This window comes from Jatropha curcas, chromosome 6 (assembly GCF_041381405.1).
Source record: "Jatropha curcas cultivar XTBG-Jc1 chromosome 6, XTBG_Jcur_1.0, whole genome shotgun sequence".
NCBI lineage: Eukaryota > Viridiplantae > Streptophyta > Magnoliopsida > Malpighiales > Euphorbiaceae > Jatropha > Jatropha curcas.
The window spans coordinates 24576022-24598605 of record NC_143156.1 but is presented as its reverse complement, the minus strand read 5'-3'; the positions used below and the strand labels follow the sequence as shown (position 1 = coordinate 24598605).

Sequence of the window (22584 nt, the reverse complement as noted above, 5' to 3'; positions counted from 1 at the left end):
TATCTAGAAATATCATTCCTTTATAAATCAGTTTATAGTGGAAAATTATGGAGACATTTCTAATTCCCAGTAACACCACGAAACTTGTAGAAAACAATATAACAAGTGAGATTTTGGTTTGATTAGCCTACAACTTGATTTGCCAAATTGGGATTGAATTGAATTTTATAGTATTGTCATAAAAAAAGAAAAAAAATTTGTAAATCGGTTAGAGATTATTATTACAACAATTCTATACGCAAAGAGCGGGGGTGGCATTGATAGAATTTCTGATTAGTGAGCTGCTCACACAAGGATTATTGGTACAACAACTGGAACGGTTGTACCCTCACATGCACACCCTTTCATTCATTCATAGTTCTAATTTTTATGACCACCACTACTGTCTCGATCCGTCACTTTGAGTCCGACCGGCACTAGGACTGACGGGCTTAAGACCTCTTCCCTAATAAGCCTTAAACAGAAATGTATCGACAACACTGTACACAACCACTGCATCAATGATCTCGAGTAACAAGGCTGTTAAGCCATTTCAAAAAATACTCAAAAACCCATCTCGTGGGTCCATTTTGTCTATTCCATTAATTTCATAAATAATTTACAAATTTATTAAACATTCAAAGATTCAATTTCATAAATATTATATCCCTCGTAGAAAACAATTGCTTACGTACTCCGATTTCTATATGTATTTGTAAATAAAGACTATAGCTAGCTAGAATTTCCTTCGTCGGAAGCTTAATGTAGACGCCGTTATGGTATACCTTCTCTTCAGAGCTTTCTTTATCAATACAAAATTTTTGCCATATGCACGTTAATAAAAGCTATTATAATAATTATTGATCGTGATTTGCAAAGAATAAAAATGAGAACAAATTATATTCTTTTAAATTCATAAATGTGATACTTATTTTTGAACATGACATTTTCACAAATGTGAAAGTTATTTTTGGATGAACGGAATACAAAAATAATTAGAGATGAAAGCGGCGCGAATAATTAGAGATGAGAGCGGTACACGTATTTTAAAGTATGTGCCCCACTCTGATCTACTTAAAAAGAATATATGGATAGTTGTAAATAAGTCCGCTCTGATTTGTTTAAAAAGAATATGAGTAGTTATAAATAAGTTTGAGATGAATATGAATAGTAAAATTACTACCCGTAACGGATAGGGTATGAGTATAGATTTTTGGAGACCCACCTTCCTTTACCCGCTATATTTAGATTGGATAGTGCGTACCACGGTGTCATATCCATTATTAGTAAAAAAATATTATTTCCATCATTAGTAAAAAGATATTTTAAATAAATTATAATTTGGATAATTTAAACTTTGTGAGTATTCTATTTAAGGGGTATTTTAAACGAGTTCTAAACGGTACGGGTAGTAAAATTTAAACAGATATGAATATGATTAGTTTAAAATTCCCGGGTACTTGAACCGCTTAATGGTAAAATGAGTTCAACAATGAATTTTTCTTATAAAGTTGAGGAGTTAATTTAAAAAATTTAGCGAAAAATTCGTGCCCAAAAGGACCTGAAAATATACTTGGTAGCCACATCTAACTTCTAAGAAAAGAAATACATTATTTTTACCACATTCTTTTTTTTTTTTATTTAAAAATCAAATATAAATATTATTGATAAAAATCAGCAATATCATTTAGAATTGAGTTCCAAACGTGAAGATTAGCATTATTATATAATGTTCTGGCCAATATATGAGTATTCATATTCACTTGTCGATGCACCAGTTAACAGAAATATCCAACCTGTTAGATAAAATAAACTTCCAATCCTGTGTAACAGAACCTAATTCTGACAAATCGAATGAACTAGAACACAATGCATGAAGAACGAGTTGTGAATCAACATAAACACAACAAGCTCCCAAGAAACCGTACTGCAGCCATTGCAGACACGTTCCCAAAGCCATGGCCACCATCAAGAAATATTATTCTTACCACATTCAAAAAGCCTAGGTTTTCATAAGTTTAACACACACACACACACACACTCACTTTACTTTAGAAGCTATTCTGAAATATTAAAATTGCAATTTCAAGTTTGAAGTTACATGAATTCAATTGCACCAGGCTCATAAACCATTATAATTGATTCATGATTTCCTAAAATCATATAGTATTATTATTTATTTTTAAATTAAATTAATGTTGCTCTTAGTTTACATAGTATTTGAAAATTTCTTACAGAAACATTCAATTCAATTATTTCAATGCATTGAATTCTTACACTAGTTTTTCCAACCCAACCCTTAATATCGGATAATATCCAAATCAATTGGGCAAGAACATGATACAGATCATAGCAGAAAAAACAGAGCTTAAAAGGATTGATTATTTATGCTGATTGAACAAGAGCATAATCTTCATAAAATTATTCTTGCTTTCTGACCTGAAATCTAGCATTTGACATGGACATTTTAGAAGCTCAAAGCTCTACAAATTGAGAGCAATCGAAATAGGAAGAAAGAATTTGTTGATATTTATTATCGTGAAAAGAACAAGGACATGTTAAAGTGCCTAATTTGGCAGGGGATTGATTTGGTGTTATAAATACCAGCGTCGTCAATAGCCCCAGTAGTCGTTACGAATTTCATCATCAAACTTCTTCTTTAGCTCTGGATGTTTCTCGAAGTACTCATCAGCAGTCATGGTGCTAAGCTTTTTCTGTTTGAATCGATATCCAAACATTATAATCAAAGGCCAATAAGATTGAGACAATCATTTAACATTCTTTATGTTTACCTTTAATTCTTGAACTTCTGCAATTTCTTTGTCCAAACGCTCCGACTCTTTTAGGGAAATCTGCTCTGCTTCTTTCAATTCGACCAACTACAACCCAAATAAAAGAACAGATTATGAGAGAAAGAGAGAGAGAGAGAGAGAGATTGAGGAAGATTCATACAGAGAGATGAAAATTTGAATTGGACAGTTGGTTCCCACCAATGCATCAAATTTAGGCTTGTACTGTGGAGTAACTGTGTCCACATACTTAGGGATCTCTATGCCTGAAAGAGAAAATATAAGAATGGGCTCAAATAAGCATTCTATTATCGTCATAGAGAAAATACTGCAGTATGTGATGCAGGGTCAATTCTATAAGGACCAAGCATTGCTATTAAGCTTAATACATAGCAAGCAAGAAAATTGGGATTTAACAAGTGAAACTTAGGACAAAAACTAAGACTATCAACTCAATGAAGCTGCATGTGACATAAAGGCATCAATGCGCAGAAACAGAACAATGGAAAATTCTCATAAAGAAAAGAACATGCAAAAAGAAATAAAAAAAAAAAACTCTTAAAAATCTTGCAGAACACAGAAAAATGACATGAGTTATTGATGGATACATGAAAGTTGTAGGAGATGGATTTAGTGGAAATGCTAGGACTTCAGATGACTTGGTTATATGATGAGAAGAAACTGATCTTATGACGTAAGAAATGTTCAACATTGCATTTTGAACCATCTTGTTAACAAAAAACAACAAGAAAAAACCAAAGATGTTTATACAAAGAAGCAATTACACACTATATTTAAGATGTTCAAGAATGTTGTAGAAAAAAAAAAATGCCATACATAATTTTAGTTGTTTTTAATTAGAAGATATAAACACGTTGCTCCTCTCAACAATTGCAGCAGCAATGCCAAAAGATGTCTAAATTTGGTAGATGATTAGAAAATTCAAAAGCTTCCAAAAGTTGGAATAAAGCTTATATAGCACAAGTAGAATATGTAATGCAATGTAACAGGCAAATTGGCAATAAGTATGTCCACACTTCCAACACATCATCCTTTAGAACCTCTTAAAACTTAAAAAGGAAAGAGTTGATCTATAACTAATAATAGGAATATTACAAAAAATATTTCGAAGTTTATTACTTCATTGACGCAACATTTTTTTACCTCCTAAATCTAAATGAATTTGTTACTTACATTGATGTCACTTCAAAGGTAATGACTACGAGGAACTTTCTTCTATGCTGTTACAAGGAATTACTAGGCAATTTCACTCTCATCTTAATATGAGCCATGCAAGCTTAAGTCTAATAATTAACTTCCTAGAAATAATATCAGGATAACTACACCTAAGGCATGTAAAGGTCAACAAGCATTAGATAGTAGAAATTATATAGAGTGGATCGAAGTAATCAAACATTTGCTAATAACAGAAAAAACTTACTGTCATAAGCCTCTTTGTACATATCCACTAAGCGCGAGCCGATACTTTTCCTATAGAACTCCCATTTTATGGGTTCAGGTTCCTGCACAAAAGAGAGAATCAATAATCCTGTAAAGTACACCTAAGATAATAGAAAAAAGCGAACCAGCGAGATGAAATCACTGGCAATGACAATTCTGACTTTCAAAAAGCTGTCTTTAGAAGACAAAAATCCATATTTCAGTTGCAACAAAGTAAATTTGGAACCATAAATGATCCAATTTCCCATCTTAATAATGGAGAATACAAAAAATCAAAAACAACAATCCAAAGCATAAGAAATTACATGTAACAATACTAACAGAAGAAAAATGAGACCTAGAAGCAAAATCCTTGCTGAATATCAACAAAGTGTAAAATAAATAAATAGACAAAATCCAAAGAAAGACGCATTTGATCGAGAGAGAAGATACCTGGCTGAACTTGGTCTGGAGAGTGGAATTAACCTCATCAAAAGCGCGACGGAGCGAGGCGAACTCCTTTCGAGTCTCATCGGAGACGAAAAACTTTGCCATCGCTTCCCATTCTATGTTTCTCGATGCTTTAAATACCACGTCTGTCACTTTCTTTGCTGTTCCGCTCATTTTCGTTCGCTTTCCCTCACTTTCACAGTCGCCAAACAAATATTTTGGCCTTTGGTTTTTCTGTGAATGTGTCACCAACACTCACCTGCTGCTGTAGGAGATGCACTTGTTTTGAAGACTAACACGGTATCGTTTTGGATTGTTTGGAAAACCTAATGGCTATGCTAATGGGCTTAAAAGTGGTCTGAGTTCTTCAAACAAGCTTAGCCTGCTTTGAGCTTTAGTGGTTTATGACTCTCCCATCCTATAATTCTTGTCCAATTTTATTTTTTCATCGGTTTCAAATTATTATCATTTTTTCTATTTTAGAAGTAAATAGTATTTAAAGTTTATTATTTTTATATTTGTTTATCAATAAATAATAATCAAACTACTACAGGCTATTTAGTTCAGGGATTCATACCAGTGACAGTCAATAGCAAATAACAGTTGCTGATAAATGGTGGCTGATAGCTGATAGCGATTAACTGATGAATATCTGTATTTGGTAAAATTTTCATAGTGGTTGTTAAAATATAAAACCATCATTAACAATATAATACACACACACACATATATAAAATTAAAATTTCTAAAATAATATTTAATAAAAAATGTTTATTTTTAAAATAACTATAAATAAAAATTATAAAAATATTAATTTTAAAAAAAAATTTTATTAGCAATTATTTTTATGAGGTCAATGAAGTCCATATATATATATATATATATATATATATATGAATTCGAGACAGAGAAATTTTGAGGCTCTTTTTCTATTAAGTAACCTATTTTTCTTTTATTAGAAAATTTTGAAATTTTTCTTTATTTTTTTTTACTCGTGATTGACTACAATTAATATTTAATTTAATGATAATATTATCCATCTATATAAAATATGTAACAACTTTTGATAATGATTAAAATTTTTAAAGTTTAAACAATTATCTACATTATCTATATTATTTATGTTAGTCGTAGTTTTTTTTTTTTATTCTGTGTGTTGATTAGCCAACTTAAATAATTAATTTTTTTCAATATAACATTTAATATATAATAATAAAACCTAATCTAACCATCCAATCTAATCCAGTTCTCTCGAAAGTAATTCACTATAAATTCATCACTCATCAACCTCCATGTTGATGTTCCAATGTTGTAATAATACGAATACTTTTTTAGAGTCTCACTAGACTTATCACAGGCATGGCACAAAGAGAAGAGTTTTAGGCTATTAGTTTGTTAAGTATTCTATTTTTCTTTTTTTACAAATTTTTAATTTTTAATTTGTTTTTCTCCTCTTTGATTGGATGGTATTTTTAAACAATTTGTTTTATCTAATAATTTATAGATAATTAAAATTTTGAATTTGTGATTAATGCTTTGAGATCCAACATGCCAAGTAATAATTCCTTCCAACTCTTGTCATTTATTTTTTGCACATCCAACTTTCCTTAAGTCTCAATAGTTTGTTCCTCATTTCAGGTGTGTATAAAATTTGCCCATCTAAAGAAGCATTTTAGGAGGAGGGTTACTGTAAACTAGGATTCGTCTTTTAACATCTTATGGTCCTTTATGCATATATAATTACTACTATTTCATCCTGCTGTAAATATATAATGTATTTGTTTTGTGTAATCCAAATATTTAGCTTTTTCTGCTCTCCTGCGTGTAGAGAATGGCAGAAATTTGAAACTTATTGCACCATTCTGTTTTCAAATGGTGAGGGATGTTGGGATGTCGGGATGCTGGAATGACTATGATAGGAGTTTAAAAGTATTGAGGATCTGGATACTTATGGTTGTATTCATATTGCACCATTTTTATAGTTATAGAGAATTTTCGAAGTCTTTTTTTTTTTTTCAGTGTATGGGTCATTTTGGCAAAAATTTATTTCTATCATGTTTTTCTTAAATTTGCTATGTTGTTTATATTTTAAGACGAATTGAGGATTTTAAGATAAAAAGGCAATGTTGCAGTGAATGATTGTGAAACAAACATAGATGTCCAAGTTCTAATGAGTGCGCAGAAATGCATACAAAGAGTAGAAAACATAATCAAATAGGCATTACGAGCTTCAAATAAATAATGTTCCAAATACCTTCTCTTGTTTTTTTTTTTTTTGAGCAATATATCCCGGATGCTTGAAGGATCGGAAAGGATCATCTGCATATTTTTCACATTTCTTGCTTTTATAATACAATTTTAGTATCATTCCAGCAACACCTTATGTGCCTATATCTGTATATAAATTCAATTCTTTTAAGGTAATTAAAAAGACCACCACCAAAAGAAAAAAAGAATCTCTAGCTATGTCATAGTCACATTAGCATCATCATCAACTAACTCCTACAGTGAAAATCAACACAAGTAACCATAGTCAGCCTATGGACAATTCTACTACTCCTATAACTTCCACTGTTCAACACAACCACAGTCTGAACAACTGTTCCCTATGGCAGTGTTGGAATGTGCTTATAGCCATGTCATGATCATCTATTATTTATTCTATTTGAAGTTAAATGTTTACAAGGACAAAAATAAAAAATAAAAAGGAAAAAAACTTATCAAATATTTTGATTTAAAAGCAATTACTATTTTCTTTAATTTCAAAACCATATTTATCAATTAATAATTTTTCCTGTTGTATCTACATATTTTGTTAAGATAACTTTTTTTTACGCTTGGAGCTGCCAACTAGAAAAGGGGATACATGGAAGCACAGGAGAATGTTTGCTAATATTATAACCAGTATTCCATATTGGGTTACAAATTAATTTATATTTATTTTATAAATTTAAAATAAAATTATAATCAATACCATTCTTTTTTATTCTATCTAATTTGAAAATTATATTTAAAAATAAATATAACAAGAAAATCATAATTTTTTTTTCAAAATTATATCTCTCATTTAAAATTTTTCTGTCACTTATCTATATATTTGAATTTGATAACTTATATTTTTTAAAATTTATTTTCAGATAACAAAAAATCTAATATATATATATGCTTTTTTATTTTTCTCACAAAGATATCTATCTTTTAAGAATTATTACTTCATTTATTTATATATTTTATTTGATAATTTATTTTTTAAAATTTATTTAATATTAATAAAAATTAATAGATATAAACATATTATTAAATAATTAGATAATTATTACTTTTTCTAATAATACTAAAATTAAAAATTTATTCCTTCATCTACTTATACATTTTAATTGAATAATTTATTTATCTAAATTTATTTAAAACTAATAAAAATTAATAAATATTGACTTCTCTTTTCACAACTATATCTATATAGTAAAACTAAAAGTTACTTCCTCATTTATCTATATATTTTTAAAGGATAATTTATTTTTTAAAACTAATAAAAAAAAATTCCCAGGTCATCATGTAATAAAATATTAAGAAAAATTTTCAGGGGTGAATTGAGAGTTGAATCTTAGTTAGGCATGACCAAAATCCGGTTTTCATAATTAAAACCATCTGTTCAGAAACAGTTAAAGTTGGAATTGGAACCGAAACTGGAGAGTTGCAGTCCAATTTTGATTTTAAGTTTTGTGGAACCGTAAACTTTATGGTTCTAAGAACCGGAAGTTCTTTCGACCGATTAGAATAAACGGTTCCAACTGTTCATAATACATTTGCCACAATAGGTTTTCTACTTTAGTAACTATTTTTAAAACTAAGAGAAGGGAAGGGGAAGAGTGAATTGGAAGATATTGACATTGTTCTGTTGGGAAAGTAAAAAATTAATGAAGGGAAGGAAGGAGAAATAATTTTATTTTGTTCGGCTGAGGAGAAGGGGAATTTTAGTTATAAAAATACAATTATTTCCTTTGATAGGAGTTGAATTTGTCTACAAACTTCTGGAAATAAGTAAAATCCCAAGATAAATGATTTTCTCTTTCATTCTATTTGTTTCCCCTCTATTCTCCTCCATTTTACGCCCAGTCTAGATAAGATTGTATGCCACTCGTTTTGACAACCAGCTTGTCCTCTTGAGTTCCACGTGACAAAGAAGAGAATCCTGGCGACCATGGCTCAATATATGCAGGATCAGTGCTTGGAAACGAAGCTGAAGCACTGCCATTTCCATTTTCCAGATTAACATTCTCTTCGCTTGCATGCCTAACAAATTCCTCGGGAGACATGTGGGAACCATGGCAAGCGCACACAATTTTGATTTGAGTTTCACTGTATCCATACGTTACACCATAAATTGTTCTTCCCTTTGGACCAGAACCTTTAGTTGAAACCCATGGTAAGTTTGGGCAACCACTTCCAAAAATCTCTGGGGGCTCTGAAGAAGTGATGTAGGGATGAGCAAATGTGAAGTCTTTACTATCATCTTTATGAGCAACTTTATCCCTTTGATCAACAATAAACTTGAGAGATTCATCCTCCATTTCAGCCTGCAATTCAAGATCATTATTATCCCCTAAATGATTCGCTGGAGATGTCAGAGTGCCTTTGTTGTCATTAGTTCCAAACAGCATTAGTGGAGGCTTTGAAGAACTACTGTGCGAATGGGCTTTTGAGTTTTCAGAATTGGCAAGCATGGGTTGGCGTTGGCCATTAATATTGCTAGTCTTGCTGGGATTTGCGTGCATTTGGGTTCCATCTTTACTTGTGTCTCTCAACAACAATAATAGTGGAACATAAGATGAAGAATTGCTGTTCTGCTGCAAAATAAACAACAGTATGTCAAACTGATGCTAATACCTTTTCTTTTCTATGTTTGATGTGCAAATTTTTATTTGTAGTTCATTGATTTATAAGTCTAAATTCTTCCAAAGCAATGACCCTCTGAACTCTTATTTGGTTAAATGACTTTAAGATGTAAAATTAATTTATAAAAATGGGGTTTGGTGTAATTTGTTCAATTTCACAAAACTAAATTTATTTGATTGAAATAAACATTTTCATTATTCATGCCCAAGCATGAAATTAAAGTATAACATTCTAAACCAAGCATAAAATTTTTTATTACAGTGGCACCAAATTAACATTGGTAGTTCAGTAAGGAAAATAGGAACCTAAATTATTTGGTTAAAACGGGCTTGGCTCGATGAGGATATAATCGAACTCCAGCTCGTTTCACGCTGAGGAATCAGAGCTCGAACTCGGTTTGTGCAAAAATAGCTAATCTGGGGCTTAGCTTGTTTGAAAATAGTCGAATTCGAGCTCGACTTGATAATCATCGAGTTTGAACTCGAGCTTGAAATATATCAAATCGAAAGAAAGTTGTTCTAATTTAATTTTAATTAATTTTAACTTCTTAAATTAGCTCTAAGCTTAGTTCGGCCTAATAAAGCTGGTTTGCCAACTGTCGTGCTTGGCTTGACAAAACCAGCTCACAAGCTAATAAGCTTGACTCATTCATTTATTAAGCGAGCTCGATAACTCGGCCTGACTCCACCTGGATTCATTTATTAAGCAAGCTCCGTGACTCGGCTCGAACTCAGCTTTATAAGTTTATCGAATTAGCTCCAGCGAGTCGACCAGCTAACAACAAGGGCACCCAAGTACTTTTCGTATGGAGACTTAATAATGGCAATCTCTTTTCCATCAAAATTTTCCTCAAAGTATGAATAGCGATACCTAATTCGATATGTAATTATTTTTAATTAGAGTAATTTAAATTTTACCTGTAGGCAGTCGACGATATCGTCACCACCGAAAAGACTGCCAACAACGGTGAATTTATGTGGTTCAGTCGTTGGAGGGAAATAAGAAGCTATATAACACTTATCCGTACATCGCTGGCCAAGGATTTTACAGGCGGCACAAGGTCCGCTAACCGTTGCAGAAGGTGGGCCGGCGACATGACTTGAAGAAGTTAGGGAAGGCGGGAAGGGAAAACAAGGCTGAAAAGGAGAATTCAGACTTTGAGAAGATGGACATGGAGAATTAGATGATGGCGACGGCGAGGGCGAGGGCGAGGGCGACGGCGGCGGTGACGATGACGGAAATGATGGTAGAGAATAAGAGAGTGTAGATGGAAAGAAGAATGGGTTATTTCCCATAGAAAGAGAGATCCAGATAGAGACAGAGATGTAATGGAGGAAAGAGCTACTCTTGCAAAAAATGGGTCACTGGTTAATGGTTGCTTTGCTGGTATTTTTTTCAATATTTGTTTGGTGACGGTGACTAAGGAATACAATATTGCCGGTAACGAAAAGTAATGGAAAGTGTGGCAGTATCCTTTCCATGTCCCTTCAGCATAACAATGGAAATTGGAAAGTCTGGCAGTCTCCTTTCCATGTCCCTTCACATTTTGCTTTTTTTTTTTTTTTTTTCCCTTAAATGATCGTTCATTGGTTATGAGCTGGACTATTGGAGTAACTTTTTTGTTTTAAATTTACTTCTAGAAGTAAGTAATACTCTAAATTTTGAATCTTTGTTTCTTCATTATTTTGGTTATAATTAAATACTTACTGCAACAATCAAGCAAATTATGAGGTTGGCTCCCTGAATCTTCTGTTTTAAATATTCATTTCCATCAAATTAATATTAATGTAGAGTAAAATACTAACCGAAAAAAGATTTTGAAAATACTTTTTAAAAAAAAATTTAAAGGAGAATTTTAAAATCATTCATTATATTAATAATTAGGACAAAATATAAAATTTTGATGAAAAATTATGATTTTATCCTTCTAAAATATTGAAATTAACTTGCGTATATTCTTGTATTTTATAAAATATATTAATATATTTCTAATTTTTGCTTTTATTAGATTATTTGATTATTCTAGAATTAATTTGACCATCGTACTGCTGTAGGTCCCTCCAACATGTGGGACCCACAAAAATTTGAAAAAAAAAAAAAAACAACACGTTTTTGTTTATTTTTCAAAGGTTGGCAGCGAACCATTTGAATGGTTGGCATGCCATTTGACAAAGGAGAAGGATTCTCCTTAAACATATGTACAAAAACATAGAAGCAATATACACTATTAGGTGTAGAAAATTCTAGGAAAAGGTTCCTAAAATTGGGAAAGAGAAAGAATAGTGAGGATTATAATTTTAGAGTGTTTTTGCGAAACACTTTGTGTGCCATTATTTTTGTAATCTCTTTTGTACCTACTATTTTTAGTAGAAGAATTATTCGGAGTTTTTGTTCCGTGGACATAGCCCATAACAGTTGAAGGATGAACCACGTAATTCTCGGTATTCTTATTTTTCTGGCATTTACGGTAATTATTTAATTTTTACCGTGATTATTATTTCTGGTGGATTCGATCATCAATATTCAATATTTAATTATTATAGGTATATGTGGTAATAGTAATTTTATTTTACTTCTACCATCGGTATTTTTTCAGAGGCCTCACTCGAGATAAGTTATAATCCCATCACATACTTGTATTATAGATCTTATTATATTGACGTCTCCAAAATTTAATTTATTACGTAAAAGTATATAAACTTGAATTAATATTACATAAAAGCCAACTTGTTAAATTTTCGATTAAAGAGTAGATGGAATGGTGACGGTACATAATTAAATATTTAAAATAAAAAATTTTCCACCTCAATAATCAACTTTGATTTTCTCTCTCCTTGTTATTTTTTTCTTCCGTCGTTCGATGGCTACCTCAGTCGTTACTGCCGGAACATCCACCGTATAGAAATTGTAGTGGTCTCGTACTTTATTCTGACATTTTTTTTTTCTCTCTCTATAAACAGATCTTTACTTTATTGCAGTATTATTTTTCCTCTGTTTCTCACTCCTTTTTTTTTTCAAGAAAATAATTTATTTTTTACCGTAGCAAGCAACAAAATTTGAACTCATCTCGTGAAGAACTCACCTACGAATTTTGTTTTCATTTGGAGAAATTAGGGTCTTTAAATCAAAAAGAAAAAAAAGTGACGAACACAAGAATTGCATGAGTTACTATCCTCTTTACTTCAAGACCTTCAATAGATACGTGTAATTTTTGTATTAAATAAATGAACAAATAAAAGCTTTTCCTTTTTTTATTTAAAAAAATTTTCACTCTACTTTTGATATATCTTTTTTTTTTAATTATTTTCAATTTATCTTTCTAACTCTTTTCTCTTGTAATTACTCTTTTCTTTTCTGAAAATTTCTAATTACTCTCTTTTCTTTTTTGAAAATTTGTAATTACTCTTTTTCGTTTTTCATCATTCGTAGGTTTTGGGATTTAAAAATAAGAAAATATAATTTTAAATCTTACATGGTTCAATTGAGAATAAAATCAGTGGCTCTTTTTATGTGATTGAACTACTTAGGCACTATGCTTTTTTATGCCTTGAAAGTTTGTGTTATATATATTGGCAAGTGTGAAAACCAGAAGAAAATCCCAGTTCTTTCACCGTTCTCATGTTCTTCATCAAAAGCCTTGCACTAAATTCTCATCGACACTTAATCCACCATAAATTAAAAATCCCATAGTTTATTCAAATTGCTCTGTGATTTCTCTTGGAATAGCATATATCTATATATACCGTGATAAATTGGGCCAAGCGAGCTCAAGACTTATAATATGTTAAATGTTGATGATATTGGGCCTGAAGTTATTTTTATTGAACAAGAAGTTTGTTTGATATATTTTAATTTATTATAAATTTTGGTGGCTTTATGTCTACTTAGATTCTAATACCGGTCCGACCCAAGTCAACAGATCGTGACATATACACATACAAAATATTCAATCTTTTGACCCCCTAAAATTTAGCATAATTCATAAAAGAGCAGTCCAGTTCATAAAAGAATAGTGGTGCGTGATTAGATTGATTTTGTGGTTGTGTTTTATAGTCTCGTTTATTGTTCAGATTGGAAGTACAAAGATAAAAGAAAAAAACAAAAAAAAAAAAGACAATAGGGCAACACACATATTGCAACGAGTAGAGAATTAGTACATAGACAGGAGAGAGAACTTTATAAAGCTCATTAATAAGGTTGAGGGGCCAAGTTTTTCATTTTAAATATTTTAATGATGGGCGCGTCAGCTTTTCATCCACTCTTTAATAAAAAATTTAACAAATTACTTTTTATGTACCACTAATTAAAGTTTATATATTTTTGCATATCAAGTTAAAATTTAGGAGGGTTAATATAATAGGGCCTATAGCTCAAGTTCCAAGGGTGAAATTAAGCTGGTCCTTCCATTCATATTCTATGAGTTTTACCATTTGTCAAACTACAAAAGCCAGCTAAAAGTGAGAAATAGAACTTTTATACCTAAATATCCATAAAAAAAATAAAAAAAATTCCTTTTTTCTTTCTCTGTTTTTCTCTTTACCTTCCTCTTTAGATACAATCTCTACTCTCATCACATCAAAAGTGCGAGAGAACTTTTATACCTAAATACCCATAAGAAAATAAAAATTCCTTTTTTCTTTATCTTTTTTTTTTCTCTTTACCTTTCTCTTTAGGTACAAATCTCTATTTCAATCACATAAAAAATGCGAGATAAAACTTTTATGCCTAAATACCCATAAAAAATAAAAATTCCTTTTTTCTCTTTACCTTCCTCTTCAGAGACAATCTCTATTCCCATCGCCTCCGCCACCGCCACCTTACCAGCTCATCTCCCATCACAACTGCCACCTCCACCACCGCTCACCTCAAATCGATTCCTCTCCTCGCCCGTGTCCTCGACAATATATGGTTCTTCATTTTCTTTAATTTTTCTATTATTTTTTCTAAAATAAAGAAAATTCTCAATTTCAACTTCGAACATGATAATCTCGACATTTTCACCAGGCGTGGCCCTTACATTGGCTCGTCCATTTGCAGTCTCACCATGGCTTGTGTTGTGACTATATTGAGGTCATGTCTACTTGTCCACACAAGGAGTGTGGCTAGACCTTATTCTGCGTTGATCAGTGGCGGGACCGATGTGTGGCCTTTAAAGTTAATGATTGAGCTTGATGGGTATAGTTTGTTGGATGGGTCCTCCTAGTAGATGGTGAATGGGTAATTTATTATTAGGAATCGGAGAGAATTATCTGGTTCTACTTTGTCACCATTTTCTTTGAGTCTTTAGTTTTGTTTTTGTTGCATTTTTTAATTGTTAGTTGTTATTATCTGATTATGAGTATTAAGATTAAGATCATAATTAAGGTTTTTATCTTCCAATTTTGTATTCTTGCCGTTAGTAGCAGGTCGATCACTGTGTTTGACAAATATACATTTGTATAACTCAAAACTTCATACTTTTTTCTATTAATTTTTTTCTAAAGTAAAAAAGTGGTGGATATAATTTTTGAGTATGAGCAGTATTATTCGTTTGTTAATTAAGGGTATTTTTATCTTTTCACTAAGAATTTAACGGAAAAGTATAAAATATGAACGGAAAGATCAAATGTTATGACAGAAATAATTATTAAGAATATATTAATGTATTTTCAGAATATAAGGATACACCGGTTAATTTAAATATTTTTTAGAGACAAAATAGTAATTTTCCCAATTTTTTTTGAGAAGGTAATTTTCCCAATTTTGATTATAGTTAAATGTCTCCATAAAATATTTCACTATTATTAAATGCTTTATAGAATATTTCATGAGAAAAAAACATGGCTAAAGAGTATAGGAAAAAGAAAAGAGAAAAAAAAAATTGTTATGAAGTATACTTTTCATGTCATATACTTCCTTCGTTCCATAATAATGTCTAAAGGTATTTTTACAATGATTAAAATATAGTGTTTATTCATATAATTGTTCATTTTTTCTATAATACCCTTATTTAATATTCAACGGCTCTCTTTATTATGTTAGAAATTCTAAAAATTTAATATTAAATTGTCATTTAGAAATTCAAGACTATTATTATTGCTAGTTGGCTACTACTATTCTAAAACATGTAAATAACAGATTGTCTAATTTTCTACTTTTTAATTAAACTGAATTTAATTTTTAATAGAATTATTGTAATTTATATTAGTGGTGCTTTAATTTAAATAGTTTATTTATGTAATTTTGATTAAATGATAAAAAGTAAAATTATACTCTCTTTTTAAAATTCTCAATTAATGAACTGAAATATTAATTAGCATAATTATTATTATAAGCACATTATTGTAATTCAACTGATATATTTAGTTATTTATTTATTTTTTTTCTTTGAAATTTTTGTATATTCAAATTTAGATGAGGTATGAGAATATTCTATTTTAATGAAACAAATTTTAGTGAATTAAATATTAATTTTGATTCTATTTATTAATGTAACTATATTATTTAATTAATTTTTATTAACTATGACTCTAACTCCATTCGTTTTTTTAATAGAAGAAAAAATATTTAATGAAAAACTTAATTTATATTAAATGCAAAAAAATTATTAATTATAATGAAATCTTTCATTATATTTATTAGTATGTAACTCCATTATTTAATAAAAAATTTAATTTTTATGAAAAAAAATTAATTATAATGAAAAATAAAATGTCACATCATCACTTTCATATTCTAATATGTTGTCACATAAGCATTTAGGCTTTGGAAACTTTGGAAACTATATGTATATATATATTATAAAGAACATTAATATGTGATGTGGTTTTTCAATATCACATTTAATATTATTTACTTAATAACAATGCAAATTAAATAAGGGCCCAAGGGTTTAATAGGTATATTTTCAATTCTATTTCTCAAAACCTAAAACCTAAAAGCTCTCTTTCTTTCCTCTACAAGCGGCCACCAATGAGCTCTCACTGGTGGTCACCTCTTTCACCCTTTTATTTGTTTTTTATACAAATAATCCTCATATCTATATACAAATATAAATTTGAATTATTGTCGCTCAAATATTAAGATTTATTATTGTTCATATATTGAGATTTTGTTCTCATATCTAGTTCTGAGTTATTGTTATTACTGTTATGGTGATTATATTTAGCATATTTTATTATTTGGATAGTTATGTAGAAATAAGTACAGATCTCATTTCCGATATAAGGAATAAATTTTAAGGTAATTAGATCGGACTTGTAGAAAGACCATGGAGTCGAACATGGGCCATGAATAGCTACCAAGTGGAGCAAACGATCGCCTATGGCACAAATATTATGCTCTGTCAACTCAATCACATACTTCAAATCAAGATTGTGTTTTTTATTCTTTGTATAAGTGGTTTATTATTAGATTTTCTATACAAAAATATAGAAATATATTGATCTGCATTCTAGAGCTGTAGTTTGATTTTTTCTAAAAAAAAAAAAAAGTATAATAACAAACTAGTATTAAATATATAGTAGTTTTCAAAAGGAAATTGCCCAGATTATGGGACGGGTGAAAAAGAAAAATTAGCCTATTATTATGGACGGAGTGAAAAATAAACTAACTGGAGGCTAAGGCATTGCGGCCAATCCTACAAATTGGGTTGGCATAAGATGAATCTAAATATGTTTTTCAAAGTAAGGGAAAGGGTATCATTCATATGTAGTTAGCAGAACTCCTCTTCCTTTAAGCAATGTTATTTTTGTTTTGTTTAATTCCATTCCCGAAGAGCTAATTGGATCTTTTTGACATTACGTTCAAAATTATTTTACAGAAAACATAGTTTTAGATGCTATTAAAAGAATTGGATTACTGTTTAATTGGTTTATAATATTTACGATTAAAATATTGAAAATTCACCTTCAAAATAAATTTTAATGATCTTTAATCAACATATTTAATAAATATCTCAGAATAAAGCATCAAAATTATGAGACAAGTTCTCATGGTGGCCATGATTAAGGCTGTAAAATGAGTTGAATAATTCGTGAGTTGTTTAAGAGCCGATTTGATAAAAGCTCACTCGAATTCATTTAAACAATTTATTGAATTGAGTTGTCGAACTTGTTAAATAAATGAGACAAGCTCAAGCTTGAGCTCGACTCATTTTGCAAGCCAATTTGGTCGAACCGAGCTCACATGCTATCTCGTGAGCTTGCTCAATAACCTAAGATAATTAAATTGACATTAAAATGATGTCATTTTGATTTGATAAATTTTGAGCTCAAGATTAAACTTTGCTCATGTATGGTATCGGGTCAAGTTTGAACTTAGTTATTTTTAAGTATATCTTTATCGAGCCAAATTCGAGCTAAACATAAAATTTCAACTTGACTTAGTATGACTTGGTTCATTTACAACCCTTAACCATGATGTTCTAGGTTTGCATATAGAAGTAGTTACCTAAGCTGGCCATCTTACAGGCAAAAGATATTAGTTTAAAAGCTAAACTAATTATAAGCATGTTTAGATCAAAGGATATCCCTTTGAAATTCTGCTCATAAGACTCCGACATGGAATGACTCGAAGTCAATATTTCTGCATTTTATAAGTCATAGATCATATGTTTGACTCCTAATTCAGGATATAAATCTTTATGGAGAAAGATATTAGTTTGAAAGTTGCCGAAACCATTGGAAGTGACAAATTTTAGGAATGAAATTGAATAACACATGCATTTCAGACAGAGGCTTCAAAACGGTGACCATGACACCTTAAGTTAGACTTTAGACCAAAAAGTACCCCTCCATACTTACAAGTTGTAGCTCAATTGATAATGTAAACTGGACATGTGGAAAGAGCTCTTGGGTTCAATTTCCATAAAATGCATCTATAGGAAGGGGCGATGAGCTTTAACCGGCGGTACCTGATAATAAGATCCAAATACCGATAGTTAAAAAAAAAAAAAAATTACCACTCTATGCTTTTGCGCCTGAAAAATCCAACAGTGTGGTTGAAGTCATAAGCGCCCTCTGGCTAGAAAAGTAAAATCTTATCAGATGAACATATATTATAAAACTATAATGGAGGAGTGAAACTTTCTCCATTGATACATTTTTTTTTTAATCTTTAGGATGAAAGATTTAATTATGAACAATTAGATATACACTCATGACTTATTACATATAGAATAGATTATAAAAAATCAAGTATTTATTTTTTATTTCATATCTAATTTTTTTTTTAATTTTTAAATATGAAAGTAATTACTCCCTCCGTCCCATTTTGTTTGCTTGTTATTCCTTTTTAGATGTTTCAAAATGTTTGCAAAGTTTTTAAATTTAGATATGTAAATAATTATTTTTCACGTAATAACTTTTATGACTGTTCATTAAATATAGGACTTTTATAAATATCTTAATGAGTTAAGGTAAAACATGGCAAAATAATTTTTGTTGATAAAATTTTTAATAAAAAAACTGTGCAAATAAAATGAGTATTTAATTGTGTAAATCTAAAGGAGAACACAAGTTACACAACTCTAAGAAAAATATAAATTTCAAAGGTAAATAATTATTTACTAACAATTCATACCCAAAATAAATTACTTGTAATTTTAATAAATAATTATATGTTAAAACGTTATTATGTTTTTATATAATTGAATTTAAAAGTATACTAAATATACATGACATCTCATTAATTTTTTAATATAATGCCTTCTTCTTTTAATTAAAAAATTTAAAATATATAACTCTAAAGCTTGCTTAAAATCTCCCTTTTATAATATCCAATTATATAAGTCAAGCCAGATAAAATAATATTTTCGTATTTTTAATTTAATTATATCTCAATTAAATTTAATTTTTTTCCTATATATATACACGCACATTTGTTTTATTTTTTTTACAATTTTTAATAGATGAAGTATTATATTATTTACTAATAGGATTTTTAAATAAATTTATTTAATTTGTAATTTACATTAGGCTTAATGACTTCAAAAAAACCTAAACTTATAAGTTCTTTTCAATTTTGGCCCTTTTGTTTTTTAATTTTATCAATTACAGCATTGAACTTAGTTTTTGTAGCAACTATAGCCTCCTTTCAAGAAGTGTTAGAAGCTCGCTTGACATGGTTGTCAGTGAGATCCACATATTGCCATCTCAAAACCACATGGACATACATAATGATTTAAAAAAGACCTAATGATTAAAAAAAAAAAAAAAAAAAAACCTAAATTTTGGAGTTTGTTTTCAATTTTGGTCACTTCTTTTGACTTTGTGAGTCAATACTTTAAACTTATTTTTTTCTTGTTAATTTTGACCTCATACGTGTCTTGTTGAAGAAAAGACACTAATAAAGGACCCCAATAAAGCAAAATGCTCAATTTTTTTATTAAAAATTAATTTTTGATATAAATCATATATAATTAAAAATAATTAAATATTTAATCTAAACAAATATAATTAAAAAATAATGAAACCAGAAAATAATAAATACTTTTGTAATCAAATATTTCAATATTATCAATATTTTTCGAATTTTATACGTTTCTTAAATCAAATATTTGTTTAATTATTTGTCAAAAATCAAAGATAAAATACTATAACTTTTTATAATTATTTTCATATTTTTCTTTCCTAATTTTAAACTTTTAAAATAATTTTATTAGTTAAAAAATAAAACATTACTTAAAAAAAAAAAACGCCTTTTATTCTAATGCAATTTTAGCTGTAAATTGTATGAAAAGTTAATTTTTGGATAAATTGTATATTACTTTTAAATTTAAGTAAAAAATTGAGATTTATTCCATCTTTTAGTTTTATTAAAGAAGACAGTAATAGAGTTGACCTTGACAGGTATCTGATAGCAAAAAGAAAGGTTTTTGAATATTCATTTTTGAAATATTCTTTGATATGATAATTGATTGATTTTGGAATTTAATTATAACATTGATGAATTTTTTTAGTTTGATTACATTAAAAGAAAGAGAAGAATTCATCTAACAATGGCTTGATCTAGGACGATGTTTTAATTATAAAATTGATGATTTTTTTTCAGTTTAGTTACATTAAAAGAAAGAGTTGAATTTGATTGTTGAAAAGATGGGAGGAATTGGAGTGCTTCTTCTTCTTTTTTTTTTTTTTTTTTTTTTTTTTTTTTTTTTTTTTATGGCGAGGGGTTTTTTCCTACCATTTTTTGAGGAATTTTCTTTGAGAGTTGAAAGAAGGAAAGGAATTTTCTCATTCTTTTTCAAAGGGTATTTTAATTATAAAATTTTTATCTCTCACTTTTTACGGAGCTTTTGTGGTCTGACAAATAAAATTTTTATTAATATGCACGGAAAGACAAACTATTTATAATGGTAGCAAAATATAAAGATTAAATCATAAAATAGTTTATTTTTAGAAAGACATATCCAAAATAGTTATTTTCAATAAGATACGAAGATAAGATTATAATTTTCAAAAAAAGAAAAAAGAAAAAAGGAAAAAAAAAATTGTGAATTTATGCTTCTAATGTCATATATCAAAGGTATTAATTATGCTCCTAAGGCAGTGCGACCTACCCTGCAGATTGGACGGGGATAAGATCTCACATATTGACTTCGAAGTCAAATAATCAAACCATTATTAATAAATTTCTACCTTTGGCATTAAAAATATATATATATATATATATATTTTTAAGTTGAAAATAGTCAAATGACAATTATAAAAATGCTTGGAGAGATGCTTATATTACTTCCAAAGTTTGATAAGCTTATCATGGCTAGCAGAAGCAATCAAGCTTGTCAAAGGTGATACAGCTAAGGCAGTAATTAATCCTTCATGAGCAGCAAGCAGAGTCATAGTCCTGCTCACAGTCATATTCCAAAGCCCCAAACACTGGTAACCACCAATGACTAGCAAAGAAGAGTATTTAGGATGGAAAACACAGGAGTGGAATTTGTTGCCAGGACAACTCAAGGCATGAACACATTTCAATACACTCCCTGACTGGAGACACCAGAGTCTAACTGAGTCCCCACTTACAGACGCTAGATACTCTCCAGAAGGATCCCAACATAAAGAGCAAATTGGCTCATAATGTCCCCGAAATGAATTCACACAAGCCTGTGTCTCAACGTCAAATATGTTTACAACACTCTCATTAGCAGCGGCAAGATACCTCCCTAGACGCGGCTGAAATCTTATTTTGGCTGTACCACCCTTTAATGTTTTTAGACAAGTACCATTTCGAATACTTCAGTAACGCAGTTCACTATCTGCATCGCAAGAGCAAATAAGATCATCCTTAAATGGGTGGAAATCTATTGACATGATAGGAGTAGAATGTCCTGTAAATGTGCATATTGATTTATTGGGATCATTTGTATCCCAGACCTTGACAGTTTTATCGAATGAAGATGTTGCGAGATGTGGCATACTTGGACTAAAACGAACATCAGTAATCGGTGATGAATGTTCTTCAAGGATGGTGTTCGACTTTAAAATCATTGGCTCTTTTTATGTGATTGAACTACTTAGGCACTATGCTTTTTATGCCTTGAAAGTTTGTGTTATATATATTGGCAAGTGTGAAAACCAGAAGAACATCCCAGTTCTTTCACGCTCTCATGTTCTTCATCCAAAGCCTTGCACTAAATTCTCACTGACACTTAATCCACCATAAATTAAAAACCCCATAATTTATTCAAATTGCTTTGTGATTTCTCTTGGAATAGCATATATTTATATATACTATGATGAATTGGGCCAAGCGAATCCAAGACTTATAATATATTAAATGTTGATGATGTTGGGCATGAGGCTATTTTTATTGAACAAAAAAGTTTGTTTGGTATATTTTTAGTTTACTATGAGTTTTGGTGGCTTTAAGTCTACCCAGATTCTAGTGTCGGTCCGGTCTAAGGTAACGGATCGTGACATATACACACACAAAATATTCTATCTTTTGCCCCCTAAAATATAGCATAATTCATAAAAGAGCAGTCTAGTTCATAAAAGAATAGTGGTGCGTGATTAGATTGATTTTGTGGTTGTGTTTTATAGTCTCA

The 22584-nt window shown here is 29.8% G+C and overlaps 2 protein-coding genes and 1 pseudogene across 3 annotated transcripts; all 3 read right to left on the bottom strand.

The window, feature by feature from the left end:
* Positions 1–2485: 2485 nt before the first annotated feature.
* On the bottom strand, positions 2486–4938 carry LOC105639178 (ATP synthase subunit d, mitochondrial). Its single transcript, XM_012223149.4, has 5 exons — positions 4662–4938; positions 4210–4291; positions 2970–3034; positions 2772–2858; positions 2486–2693 (listed from the first exon to the last, which is right to left on the bottom strand). Exons 1-5 carry the CDS (start codon positions 4830–4832, stop codon positions 2592–2594), a joined length of 507 nt encoding a protein of 168 aa, XP_012078539.1. The 5' UTR covers positions 4833–4938; the 3' UTR covers positions 2486–2591.
* Positions 4939–8576: 3638 nt separating this feature from the next.
* On the bottom strand, positions 8577–10849 carry LOC149495778 (uncharacterized). 2 transcript variants are annotated; one of them, XM_089722295.1, is made up of 2 exons: positions 10472–10849; positions 8577–9505 (listed from the first exon to the last, which is right to left on the bottom strand). In XM_089722295.1, exons 1-2 carry the CDS (start codon positions 10847–10849, stop codon positions 8765–8767), a joined length of 1119 nt encoding a protein of 372 aa, XP_089578421.1. In that variant the 3' UTR covers positions 8577–8764. The 2 variants fall into 2 exon arrangements, with proteins under 2 accessions (XP_089578421.1, XP_089578422.1); XM_089722296.1 differs by having other exon boundaries at positions 8577–9502.
* A 10381-nt stretch (positions 10850–21230) lies between these two features.
* On the bottom strand, positions 21231–21989 carry LOC149495777 (transcriptional corepressor LEUNIG pseudogene; annotated as a pseudogene).
* Between the last annotated feature and the right edge of the window lie 595 nt (positions 21990–22584).